Genomic DNA, 14,435 nt, shown 5'->3' with positions numbered 1-14,435 from the left:
TTTAATCAATTTTTTTTAAAACCGGGCATTTTAGCATCAAAATTTACATTCACTTTAAGCCAGCATTCTACCAAGTTCACAATTTTTGAGTCTAGACCAAGGAGATACAGTTTGTGATTTAGTTTGTTGTTTGGGGCGGTGTCAAATGCTTTGCTGAAATCTAGATATGCTACATCAACTGCTCCACAGTTGTTTATTTATTAATGTATTTATTTAATTTGATAAATCTATTTATTTTAAAAGAAGATGCCTTTTTAAACATGTTTTACTTTACAATCTCACACAATGTTCACACTGTACTGAATAGTTTTGCTTTAATATTGCGACAATGTACCAAATGTGTTTAAAGTTACTAACATTTAAAATTTCACCTGCAATCTCAATTGGGATACGGATACCTTTAGAATGTAGCGCTACTGTGATAATGCTTTTATCATCGGGCCCTAGGTGACCTCAGGAGCATGTGCGTCTTTAGCCATTTGTGTGTTAATTTTAGTAGCAATGTTATACATAGTTGCAGAACAAGAAAACTGTATTGTCCCTTTAAGCCTCACAATAAAACCAAGACAAACAGGGTAGGTCTGTGGAAGTGGACTTCAGTAAACATTCTTAGGAGGGGCAGGGGAGCTTGCATACTTAGTCCTATGCATGACTGTGCCCCTGTACATAAAACCAGGTCCATGAAGACATGGTTTGAAGAGTTTGGTGTAGGGAATGTAGAGTGGTCTGTATAGAGCCTTGACCTCAACTCCACTGAACACTTTTGGGATGAATTGGTATACCGTTTGAGAGCCAGACCAATGCCTGACCTGACAAATGAATGCTCTTTTGACTTGAAGGGGCACAAATAATTTTTTCCACAGACACACTCCCAAATCATGTAAAAAGCCTTGCCTGAAGAGTGTTGGCTTCTGCAAAGGGGTGGGGGAAACTCCATATTATTGCCCATGGTTTTGGAATGGGATATCCAACAAGCTCATATGAGTGTGATGGTCAGGTGCATGTGTCTGTGTGGTTTGTTCAGCTGCTGTTGTTTCATTTGTATAACAAAACACATTTTGCTTTCCTTGCCCCTTTAAGTCCATAATCATATATAGTGAGATCAATATATATCAGGGGATTAATAGTCAAAGCCTAAAGTATGTCCTTCAAAGATGTGGAAATCTCATCCCTTTGGTTGCAGCACACTGAGCTGTAAAGATCTGCAATGTGAATTTGGTAAGAGAGGTAGAACAAAAACTGGAACCAATTTATTTTTATTGTTTTTTGTTTTTTTATATAAGTACTAATTTTCATCTAAATTTTAGTTTACAGTTCTAGTTGTAATGTATAAGGGATTCATTCTAACCAATTCTGATAATTAACTATAATGGAAAACAACCTGGTTATATATTGTTACCCATATGTCCTAATTGTGAATCAAATACAATCAGATAAAAAGAACAGCTTATTTTAAGATGTTTCTAAAAATCAATGAGAATATTGATTATCCTCGTCTCACTGCCAGATCTGTGGCAAAAGATTTGTAAAGTTAAAAAGGGACAGTATACTTAAAATAGGATTTTTTCCAAGTAAAATTGCTCATACTTTTCATCTGTTTATAAGGTATTTTGTTTATACTTAGCCAGGTTATAGTGCTGTTTTTGTATTCTCTTATCTCTCTCTAACACTGAGGGCTTCAAATCAGTATTGTTTTAAGCCCTCAATCAATAACAAAAACCAGTAAATGGCACTGTTCGCGTGACTTCATTTGTGTAAGATGCAAATGGATTTGGGAGATGTTCCATAGTTGTATGAGACAAGATTTGGTGAGTAATTTTAAAGTGCGGGAAAGAGAGAACTGAAATATAAATCAGTTAATAATACTGTTACGGTAGTTAATCAGCAATGGAAAAGTCATATGTTTGAGTTACAATACAAAGGGGTTCTTTAGACATCCTCTGGTCAAAATGTCTGTTAGCTTAGTTTGTGACACCCTCTAAACCATGTTTCATATTCCTCTAAGTTGTATGTTTAATAAGTATTAGTTCATAAATAGAAATATGATCTGTTTAAATTTTAATTAAAAATGATAAAATAAATGGTTCCAACTTTTTCATTAATTTATTTAATCACTTATGGAATATGAAACCCATTTTTTTTATTTTGTGATTCAGATAAGCGCATGCAATTTTAAGCAACTTTCTAGAAATAACAAATAAGTCACTTCCAAATTTCTCAAATATGTTTCACTGTCTAAACAGAAAATAAGGCATGGAACAACATACATATGTGTTTTAATTTAAATTTCAAACAAAAAAGTATTGAGCGTGTTTAATTAATTAATGGTCTGTTATATGCCGGTAAGACATTTTACATACAGTATCTTACATGACTCATTTGAGGTTTTGCAGACACCATAGAAGAGAAGTATGTGACCAATATTGTGAGTTGCAGTATTCCTACGAGTTGAAAAAAATGGTGCTTTATGAGTGATGTTATAAAACAGCATGGCTGGAGAAACTATTATTGAGAATGTGAGAAGACAGAGGGCCTGATATTCAAAGTTGAAAGTAATACCACAGCGCTCAGCGTATTACAAGAAGTACCGGAAGTGTTTGAGACTATGGGGTCTATCTATCAAGCTCCGAAAGACCGCTGCTCCATAACCTGTCCGCCTGCTGTGAGCAGGCGGACAGACATCGCCGGAAATCAACCCGATCGAGTACGATCGGGTTGATTGACACCTCCCTGCTAGTGGCCCATTGGCCGCGAGTTTGCAGGGGGGGGCGTTGCACCAGCAGCTCCGTATTCAGCGAGGTCTGGCGGACCTGATCCGCACTGTCGGATCAGGTCCGCCAGACTTTGATAAATAGAAGCCTAGGAGTAAGCGCTACTAGGGGGCGCGAAACGTGTCAGACGTTTATGTTTTTTTTACTCGTATCATGGAATAAATACTTTTTGTTTTAACTATTTTTGCTCCGAAATAGTGCCTGCCTTTTCTTCCTTTGGGCCTGATATTCAAAACCTTACCGGCATGGAGAGAAATCACACAAAATCTTTGAATTTTTCTTAGACCTTGTATTGTAATATAAGGGTCTCTTTCACATAGAGAACAATACATATCAACATAAACATGTCTCAAGTTAAAATTTGTGTTTCGAAATTTTTTCAAGGGCCTTGCCATACCGATGAGACATCTAAGAATACCTTGCCTGAGCGGAAAGGTTTTGAATATCAGGCCTAGAAAGAGAAAGAATTAAGTTTCCTGAATTTGGGAAAGAAACTGACTCTTGGGAACAGTAGAAACCAGCAACCTGTAGATAGTATGAGCAACGAGTATCTTATATAGACTTTGACAAGATATTCCCATAAGACCTGAGGCAGCAGGAACCATAGCAACACCGTTGCAGTACATATTAAAAAAAATTATAAGATGGATCCAAATAAGTTAAAGGGAACCGATCCAGTAGTAAGAAAAACAAAAGGGAAAGCAGTCTTATAAAAGAAGAAACTTCAAAATTAATAAAGTAAGGGGTAGGAAAAGGAGGGTTTTCCGCTGAACTGTTTGACACAAATTGTATTTACTGGAAATTATAATGGGGAAAGCTCACAGTTCCTATTAGCAAAGGAGGGTAGGAAAGTAGATATGAATATGGTGCATGCGCTTTCACTTGGCCAAGGTTTTGGTGGACAAAGAGTATGGAAAACAGAAGTTTCTAAGAACATAAACTTTAAAGAGAGAAGAGATATGAATTGCGGGTTGGGCAAAATTACAAATGTATATTACTGCATTTCAGTTTTTGAATAGAAGAATTTTAGCAAAACACCTGTATTAGCAAAAAAATGATTGTGGTAAAAGCTATCACAGTTTTTACTGTGCATGGGCACATGGAGCGCATCTAGAGATAATCTATATACCTGCATTTTAAACAAAACATGCTCTCAGAGAGCCAAATCAGCCTTGTATTTTGTCTGCGATGACGCATGATAAGTAGAATAGCCATCTTTCTGAGCAGGTACACTGTTTAAAAAGAGGGTACAAAAAGAATAACTAGAGATGCTTCATGTGACGTACAGTTAAATGGAGAGAATGCTCGTATATGAAAGACCGCTACTTAAACACGTTGAAAAGTTAATGGGTCAACATAGTCTCTAGTGTTGTGTAAAAGATGTAATTAGCACAACACAATAACCAAGGTCCATTGTAAAAATGTGCACCATAAATACACATTTTAATGTAAAAACATTCATCAAAGCAGTCGGTTACCTGTGTCTAAACAAGTTTTTTTTTTATCAATCACTAAACAGACAGTACAGCCAATGCTGAGCTGTGCCACATGTACAATCGCTATGTATATAGTAGCGCACTCCAAAGGCAGAGCAGAAAGACACCAGATGCACCTAACATGTGCATGTGCAGTTCTTCAATAGGGAAAACTCTTTCCTGCACCACTGTGCAGTGGGTGCAAGCTATAATACTAAGCTCAGGGAGGAAAGTAAAGCTCAAAATAAGCTGTACCACCCATCTCCTTATTATTTGCAGTAATAGATTAAACATCTTTGGCTTCTTTGATTGATTGAAGTACATTTATGCTGTGAACTTTTACAAAGGACCTTGCTTATTGCTATATAGTAATTACCTCCATTTATATCGTTTTTTTATTAGTGAATTTATTATTTTATGATTCCGAAAGAGCATGCAATTTTAAGCAACTTTTTAATTTACTCCTTTTATCAATCTTTATTCGTTCTTTAGGCATCTTTATTTGAAAAATCAGAAATGAAAGCTCAGGAGCCTGCCCATTTTTGGTTCAGACCCTGAACAGCATTTTCTAATTGGTGGCTACATCTAGACACCAATCAGCAAACGCTACCCAGGTGCTGAACCTAAAATGGGCCAGCTCCTAAGCTTTCAGTCCTGCTTTTCACATAAAGATACCAAAAGAATGAAATTAAAATTGCATGCTCTATTGTGAAAGAAAAATGTGTGTTTAAAATTCTTTAAAGACTAGAAATCTCACTGGCTGATAAGCTGAACCCCCTATGGCTACCGTGACAATTTTCACAAGCATAAAAAAAATTTTCTCAGTACAAAAACATCCATTTAAAAAAAATAAACATGCATTTTAAAATGTCATCTTTTAGAAGCAACAAAGAAAGAAACAAAAAGACTTCTGTTCCCTTAAAATTCTCACTAAAACAGTGATAGCTTTTAACAGAAGCATTTCTCTCATACAAGTGCAAACAAATGTTTCTATTCAAAATTAAAATGCACCAATGCTAAAGTTAATAAAACTGAGTCAAAATGATTATTTTCTCATTCAATGGGGCAACGTATTGCAAGTTTAACACCTGTTCTAACCAATTTCACTCACTTATCTATGCACACATTTTCCTCAGTGGAATAAGGATATCTCTGGCACAACTGAAATGCAGCCATTGCAGTTTATTGCATCAAAATGTTGTGTTTGAAGGACTTAAAGGGACAGTATACTGTAAAATAGTTTTTCCCTTAATGTGTTTACAATTGCTTTTTTACCAACTGCAGAGTAAAAAAATTATGAAAATTAGCTTTTAAAGGCTTATTTGTGTATATTAAAGCTCTGATTTTGTGTTTTGAAGCCACAACCTAATAAAATGGGTTGAGCTTGTAGGTATAATCAGATCTCATTACTGTATCACATTGTGTGCATATATACCTGCTTCTTTATCTTATATCTGTCCTTAAAACAATCACCAGTACTTGGAGAGAACAATGGAAAATCAACATTGTATTACCTTATCTCTGCTATATCCCACTAGGAGTGCAATTTCTTCTACTGGCTGTGTTTACAAAGCTTGGACCTGCGGCCACAAACTTTCAGAATAGGTGGGGATACCACATGCTAAATCAACTATTTCAAATGCCAATATAAGGGTAAAGGAGCTACTTGTAAACAATTTAATACACTCCAACAGGTAAAGTAGATCATTGGGAACAAATTAAAGGGGAGAAATATTTTGAGTAAACTGTCCCTTTAAGCAAGCACACACTTTACCTGGGGTCATGCTGTTGTGCTGGTGTGTACACTGTCTCCAAGACAGTGGAACACAACACTGGATGCCAAGAATTTCTTAACTGTTTACTGACCGGGAAGTGTATTCAGAAGACAAATATTTCAATAAAAGGCAGGTTATAGAGAATGCCTGTGCAGACCTGTTACTGCTGAAGAAGAGACACATCTGCTTTACACTTAACAAAAGCTAAGTAAATTAATTAGCTAATGCTTCTAAACACTGATGAGCTAGAGATCTAACACTGTGAGTGAAAACAACACTGGCTGTATAATTAGGGTTCAGGAAATAGCTTTGTTAGCAGCATACAGAAAAAAAACACACAATGAGACTGTGGTAGAGAGAGGCAGGGTACATATGGCAACATAGCAAGCGTACAGAGCCCACACACAGTTCCATGCCCTATCCACACATATAACCTCAACTTCACTGATGCATATTTGCTAAATCAAATGCCTTAAAGGGACACTAAACTCAATTTTTTTCTTTAATGATTCAGATAGAGCATGCAATTTTAAGCAACTTTCTAATTTACTCCAACTATTAATTTTCTTCGTTCTCTTGCTATCTTTATTTAAAAAGCAGGAATGTAAAGTTTAGGTTCATCACCCTGGATAGCGCTTGCTTATTGGTGTCTACATTTAGCAAACCAATAAGCAAGCATAACCCAGGTTCTAAACCAAAAATGGGCCGGCTCTAAGTTTTACATTCCTGCTTTTTAAATAAAGGTAGCAAGAGAAAGAAAAAAATTTGCTAATAGGAGTAAATTAGAAAGTTATTATTATTATCGGTTCTTTGTAGAACGCCAACAGATTCAGCAGTGCTATAAACATAGGCGGTATACAAGGTAGCATTTATAGGGATCAAATGGGTAGAGGGCCCTGCCGAGAGTCGCACTGTTGTAGTCAGCTCTTGTGAAGGTGATCTACAAACAGCTGGGCTCTTAGGCTTACATGCTAAGGGGGTTTATGGCGGATAGCAATGGAGGAGAGGAACTGGTATAAAGAAAGGTTAGTGTAGGTTGTATGCATCCCTGAACAGTAGAGGTTTTAGGGACGCTTAAATCTTTCAAAACTAGGGGCAGAGGAATTCATTATGGATTGAAAAGGAGCTAGGCGGCAGCTAGGGAGACCAGAGAGGACAGAGTGGCAGTAGTCGAGGCGGGAAAGGATGAGAGAGTGGATTCAAATCTTAGTTGTGTTTTGAGTAAGAAAATGTCAAATTTTAGAGATGTGTTTAAGATGGAAGCATCAGGATTTAGCCAAGGACTGAATGTGAGAAGTAAAAGCTGCTTAAAATTGCATGCTCTATCTATCTGAATCATTAAAGAGAAAAATGTGGGTTTAGTGTCCCTAAGAGCTAACAGATTGTAATGTAGGCCACTGTCTCACTAAATATCCTAGAAGTGGTAAACTGATATGTCATTCTCATGTAATGTTATAAACACAGTCCATAGATTGGAGATCAAACAAACATCTTACAGAAGGCTGATCCCAGATACAATACCTCACAAGTTCTTATATCACATGCCTGATTCATATTTATAGCAATGTCACAAGCTTAGATGCAAGCATACATTTAAGTATATGTGAATATACAGAATCTGTTTATCCTTTGATACTGTGTTCTGGTTTAAAGGGACTAATGACGTTCTAATTTGCTAACACATGTCGTTTTTGCATTGCTGACACTAAATACCTATGTGATTACAGTGGAAAAATGAAATGCTCTCATTCTCAATGGTGTTAAAAACATAGTTAAAGCACAATTCGGGAGCCCCAAAAAACTGCTGGTCGCAAGCAGATACGGCGAGTGACCCAATTAATAGTGGCAGTCTCATGACCCAGCTGTAAAACTACAGCTGCTAATTGGCTCATCATCCGTTTTAACTCTAGACCAGCATTTCTCCGTTGCTCCCAAAGAGGTTAAACACATAACAGTTGCAGGGTCACTAGGGCTACAAAAGTAAAGTCACACTTAAGAGCTGAGTTGCCATACCCACTTATCACTGGCTATGTTTTGCTCAGGAGCTTCAAAGCATGCGGCTCCCATTGTGCATAGTTATATAGGGTAAGGTCAATAATGCAAAAAATGATTTGCTATAAAAAAAAAAGAGAATGTGCCTTTAAATATCTAGTTTATTATAAGTTATTAAACTCACAATATGTATCTGCAACTAAGCGCTGCACTCTAAAAAAACTGTTTTAAAATCTTTAAAGGGACTGTAAAGTCAAACTTAATTGTTTATGATTTAGATAGAGCATGCCGTTTTAAACAACTTTCCAATGTTCATTTATTATCTGATTTGCTTTCTTCGCTATTTATCCTTTGTTCCATTCATACCTAGGTATGCTCGGGAGAAGAAATGCACAACTGGGAGCTAGCTGCTGATTGGTGGTTGCACATATATGCCTCTTCTCACTGGCTCGTCTAATGTGTTCAATTGGCTTCCAGTCATGCATTGCAACTCCAATGCATACTTAGGTATGCCTTTCAACAATAAAGGATACCAAATGAATGATGCAAATTTGATAATAGATGTAAATTGAAAAGTAGTTTAAAATTAAATGCTCTATCAGAATCATTAAAGTAAAATTTTGAGTTTCATGTCCCTTTACATAATGCCATTGTGTTCACATAATTTACAAGGATTTGCAAATAAATGGCAATTCAGGAATACAATGTTTAAAAAGCCTGAAGGAATCATGTTCCTTGTCAGCTTTAGTGTAGTCAATTAGAGACAAGTGTAAATAAGCTTGTGCTCTGATATAACCAATCACTGTGTGGAATGTTGCAGTATTAAGAACACTGAACATAGCAATATTCATGTATGCTGCAATATTTTTTTTATTTTTCTTAATTAAACAATATAAAGAGTGATCAACTGCTGAGATTAAAGCAAGACACCTGTAAAAATACCTCATTTTAAACAGCATCATTCTTTCAGCATTAATACCATGCACACATGAGTTCTTGGGAAGACTTTCAAAACTCTAATTATAATTAAGACAGACCAAACAATTATTTTGAATAATGCAGATTCCCATAAACACTGTATTGAGGACAAAAGGAATAATGAATACATTTTACAAACATTATCTTTAGATATATCTAAAAAAAACTAAAGATGAACAAGTGCCATTTTTTATTTTATTTAAAAAAGCACTGTCTAGGCACAATACCCACTGACCCATACACTCACTGCTTACACAACATGCTCAGTGTACAATTTCTCAGAAATGTACCTAAGATTCAGGCTAATATCCCATGAACTAGTCCAGGGATGTGTGATTCAAGATCTTAAAATCTTCATTTTAAGCATAGTTCAAGAGTGCTGAAAGAAAACAGTTTTCTCTCACAAACTAATGAAGCTAGAAGCCCAAGATTGGCTGTTTTCTGCAAAAAAGTAAACAACTTAAAACAGAGACTTCCAAATTGACATTTGCTTGATCCCAAGCATGGTGCTTTTAGAAAGAAATACATACATAAGGTACAGGTGTTTAGCTTTCTAAATTGTCTTCTGCAAGCTTTGTACCTTGTCAATGAATATTTATTTTCAAAATGTTACCTTCTAAAACCAATCGATTTTCTCCTGAAACAATGAAGTGAATTTATAATGCTCTAAATTGGTCATATTTCCATGACTTCCAAAACGTGTTTGCTGATGCCTTCATAGTTATCACAAATATAGACTATAACAAATGAAGGTAATGTGAAAAATTGTATAAACATGTCTATTGTAAAAATCACACAATCGCACAAGTTATATCCTGGATAATTGTGACTTTTCAGACCTACGTTTCATAGTGAAATACATTGCAGATGAAATGCAAACCAGATCAGATCCAAACAGCAGACGTTCTCATCAACCATGCTGACCCTATAGCTAAGGTAAAACATTAAAAATACATATTTACATCATCCCTTCTAGACACATTACTTAGGTGACTCCAGTAGACATTTATTTTTATTAAAGGGACACTGAACCCAATTTTTTTATTTCACGATTCAGATAGAGCAATCAATTTTAAGCAATTTTAAGCAACTTTCTAATTTACTCCTATTATCAATTTTTCTTCGTTCTCTTGCTATCTTTTTGAAAAGGAAGGCATCTAAGCTAAGGAGCAAGCCAATTGTTGGTTCAGACCTTGGACAGCACTGGTTTAATGGTGGGTGCATTTAGCCAACAATCAGCAAGAACAACCCAGGTTGTGAACCAACTAAACTTACATTCTTGGTTTTCAAATAAAGATAGCAAGAGAATGAAGAAAAAATTATAATAGGAGTAAATTAGAAAGTTGCTTAAAATTGCATGCTCTATCTGAATTATGAAAGAAAAAAATTGGGTTCAGTGTCCCTTTAAGGTTATCCGACATAAGGCCCAGGTCACAATACAGTTTTCTAGTGCTTTTTATCTGGCCGTCATTTCCCTCATCTAACTCTACACCACCCCAAATTTGCAAAACACAGAGTAACTATCTTCTAAATACAAATCCACATTTCCCTATCAAAGTATTGCTCACTGATCTATATTTAAAAACATTTATTGTTATACTTTTATTTTTGTCCATAAAGTTTTAATAATTTCCCACTGGCCCTGCAACAATAATAATCCAGGGTCTCCCACCATTTAAAAAATATAGACACACCTGGTGCACATCAGTTTTTTGCCATTGTCCAACAAGATCCCAGAATTCTATTTGCATCAACTGTTTCAAACATTTTCCCAAGGTACATATTTACATTTATACCTCCATTACCTCAAATTTGACAATAGAAATACATTTTTTCTGCATCGACCAATGATGATTTAATTGAGATCTTAGAAACATCTCTTAGAAAGTTTTTGGGTAGAGACTCTACCCAAAAACTTTCATATTTGACCTCAGCTCGGATCCCATAAATAATATTTGCAACCCTTCTAGTTCCTTTGTTTGAAGTTCTTCAGGTTAGGCCATAATAAATATATTACACAAATTCTTCCAGACCAATTTAATTTGAACATACTGCAATAAACTATAGAAATGGATCCATTGCCTGAATCTCTGGAATGGACCAGACCCTGTAACTCAGATTAGACCCAATGGAGGTTTGTGTTTAGAACCACTGCACACTGTATATTAGAAGAGACTCACCAACTTTTCAGACCCTATTTGTTCTGGTACTTCAGACCCTCTAGCTTATGACAGAGCAAAAATATGCATTTATAATTATACCAACCCTTACAGTCCTTGTCTTAAAAATCACTTGTCACAAAAGGCAGCAAATGCCTCCCCCACAGCGACGAGAGGAGGGGACTCACCTGCTCAGGACCTTGGAAGCAGATCCTACACTGCGGGGTCCGCATGCCACTGTCAATGCTGCTGCCCAGGGACACGGCGTCCAGCGCAGCCCCAATCCTGCTGTCTTTCTCCTCCAACCCCAGGTTACGGGGTCTAGAATCGGCCCCATAATATTCCTCCTCGTCGTCTCGGGAGGAGCAGTCTGCAAAAGGAGGCCACCCGCAGCCTCCCACCCCAAGTCCCCGCATGGCCTGGCCCGGCTCCGGCTCGCTTCTCCCGGATCGGGTTAATACCAGAACCTTGAGTTCATTAAAGAACATGCGGAGCCGGTACTTAAACATCATTCACCGGCCGGGGGACCAGGGGTCCGGAGGGATCCAGTGCACAGCAAGGCAGGAAGTAGCAGCAGAGGCATGGACCCTGGTCCCAAGTGACCCAATGCAAGGGTAGCTGCTGATCCCTCTCCTGTAATTCCTTGTGTCAGGGAGGGGGCTGCAATGCATGGGGCTAGGTGATGGCCCGTTAGTATCTTTATTTATTTAAAAAAAAAATAGAAAAAGGGCAATGTAAACAGAAACACCCCCACTACAACGATGGGAGCAAATAAAAAGGTTTACAATAGAAATGCCCGGATAAAGAGAGCAGGACACTTTATAATACCGAGATAATGTTTGACTGAATGCTTGGATAAATGAAGAGGGAACGGTGACCACACAGCCAAATATGCAAACATTAAAATGGCAATAACAATGTGTTGGTTGGTGCTGTTGTCTGCAAGCCAGGTGCTATGGGATAGGTTTGAGGGGCAGCAGGGGTTAAAGTACAATTGAATACATAATAATGCAATTGTCAAGGCTATAACAGGATGTGCGGGGAGAATAAAACACTGGTTATTACAAATAATCAGATCTTTGCCCATCCTATGTTTTGGAGAGCGCAGCCTCCCATGCCCTCAAGTGACAATAAAAAACGGCCAATACCAAAATATAATGCAAAAAGCAAAATTTGTTTATAATCCAACAGGGAAAAAAGGCAACTGTCTGTATAGGCAGGTGGGTTTCCTTCTACGGATGAATCCTATGTTTTCCCTCCCCCTTGCTTCCTCTTGCTCGGATGAAACACACAGGGCTCTTCTATTGTCTCAGCTCTCAGCATCACCAGCCCGCTCTGCCTTGCCATCCATCCAGCCCAGGTTTATCCAATTCACCCACATCACCACTGGCAGATCCCTGCACCTTGCCGAGAAGACAGATCGCTGCATGAGAAGAATCAAATACATATATTACACAAAGCAGACAATAAAAGCACCTGCCATTAAAAAATGTGCTGTTTCACTACCCATAGCTACATTATTTGCACACTCACACAGACACACATACTGCCTACACAGGCACACATACTATATAAATATATATATATATATATACTCACACACAGAGACATATATATATATATATATATATATATATATATACTCACACACAGAGACATATATATATATATATATATATATATATATACTCACACACAGAGACATATATATATATATATATATATATATATATATACTCACACACAGAGACATATATATATATATATATATATATATATACTCACACACAGAGACATATATATATATATATATATATATATATATATATATATATATATATATATATATATACTCACACACAGAGACATATATATATATCTCGTTAACAATTCTGCAATACATGGATACTTACTCATTGCTTATGGGATCCAAGTGATGTATTCATTAAACCCAGCATCAAAATTAAAATCTTGCACTGTAAATGTATTGCATACAACGGTGGCAGAAATGGATGGCTAGGAACTGAGGGCTGGATAAATATGGCTTCTTCTTCCGGTACGGCATGTTAAATAAAACATTTTTGGTAGAGAGTATGTTATTGAGTGGTGGGGCTGGGATGTGATCCTCCGTTGTGTTGCGCATCCGCAGCAGACAGAGGGATCTGAAGGGACCTGACGTGGGATTCACGTGGGAGTGGGGCGGGAGATATGAAGGTGTCAGGCGGGCAACGCAGAAAGCTACCTTGGCAAATTGGCCATGACAGCAATAGATGCTACTTTGCTGGTCAGTGTTCTAGTTATGTGAGTATTGTCAGAGATGCTGCACTGCTGGCTCTATCTGAATGTTGTTGTCAAAGATGCTGCATTGCTGGAGCTACCTGGGTATTGTTATAAAATGTGTTGCAATGCTGGTCTCTGATGGAGCTACATGAGCATAGTTACTGTATTGTTTGTCAAAGCTGGTCTTTTTGGCAGAGAATATGCCGACTACACTACCTAGGCTTATCAGTTAGCGATGTTGCATAGTGCTGATCGCTCTGAGATACTACCTGATAACTAACAGATGGTACAGATATTGCTGCCTTGGTATGGCAGACAGAGATGATGCACTTTTGCTGGAAGCAACCAATCATATAAGCACCCTGGATAGCGCTTGGCATTCCGGCTTTTAAAAAAAAAAAAATTAGCAAAAGAACGAAGAAAAAAATTGACAGTCAATCTGAATAAATTAGAATATTGCTTAAAATTGCATGCTCTATCAAAATCATAAAATAAAAAATTTGCTAACTGAAACAAGGGGCAAATAAGTATATATATCCAAGCTACTACTGGTTTTTAATATATATATATATATATATATATATATATATATATACAGGTATCCCTGTTTACCCCGGGGTTAGGTTCCAGAAGGAATGGTTGTAAATCGAAACCATTGTAAATTGAAACCCAGTATATAATGAAAGTCAATGGGAAGTGAGGGAGTTAGGTTCCAGGCCCCTCTCAAAATTGTCATAAGTAACACATAATACATTATTTTTAAAGCTTTGAAATGAAGACTTTAAATGCTAAACAACATTATAAACATAATAAAATAATAACACAACACATAATATATAATTAAAGTAAGTTAAATGAACAAAAACATTTGCTAAACAGCATTATAAACCTAATAAAATAATCACACAACACAGACTTTACTAGCATTTTTCTGCAAACAGTTCTTTCTATGCATTCCAATCTGGACTGATTTATAGTCATGAAGATCTTGTTCCTTTGCAAGCT

General features: G+C 36.8%; 1 protein-coding gene across 1 annotated transcript in view; it reads right to left on the bottom strand.

The window, feature by feature from the left end:
- The window catches only part of MARCHF9 (membrane associated ring-CH-type finger 9), a 568,484-nt gene extending 555,283 nt beyond the window's left edge, over positions 1–13,201 (bottom strand). Inside the window, exons 1-2 of the mRNA XM_053708210.1 lie at positions 13,064–13,201; positions 11,339–12,573 (exon numbers count right to left, since the gene is read on the bottom strand). Coding sequence (XP_053564185.1) covers positions 11,339–11,662 — 324 coding nt within the window. The 5' untranslated portion in view covers positions 11,663–12,573; positions 13,064–13,201. The remainder of the gene's footprint in view (positions 1–11,338; positions 12,574–13,063) is intronic.
- Positions 13,202–14,435: the final 1,234 nt, after the last annotated feature.

This window comes from Bombina bombina, chromosome 3, assembly GCF_027579735.1.
Source record: "Bombina bombina isolate aBomBom1 chromosome 3, aBomBom1.pri, whole genome shotgun sequence".
Lineage (NCBI taxonomy): Eukaryota > Metazoa > Chordata > Amphibia > Anura > Bombinatoridae > Bombina > Bombina bombina.
Note: the sequence above shows the minus strand (reverse complement) of the source record. Positions and strands in the feature narration are given on the sequence as shown.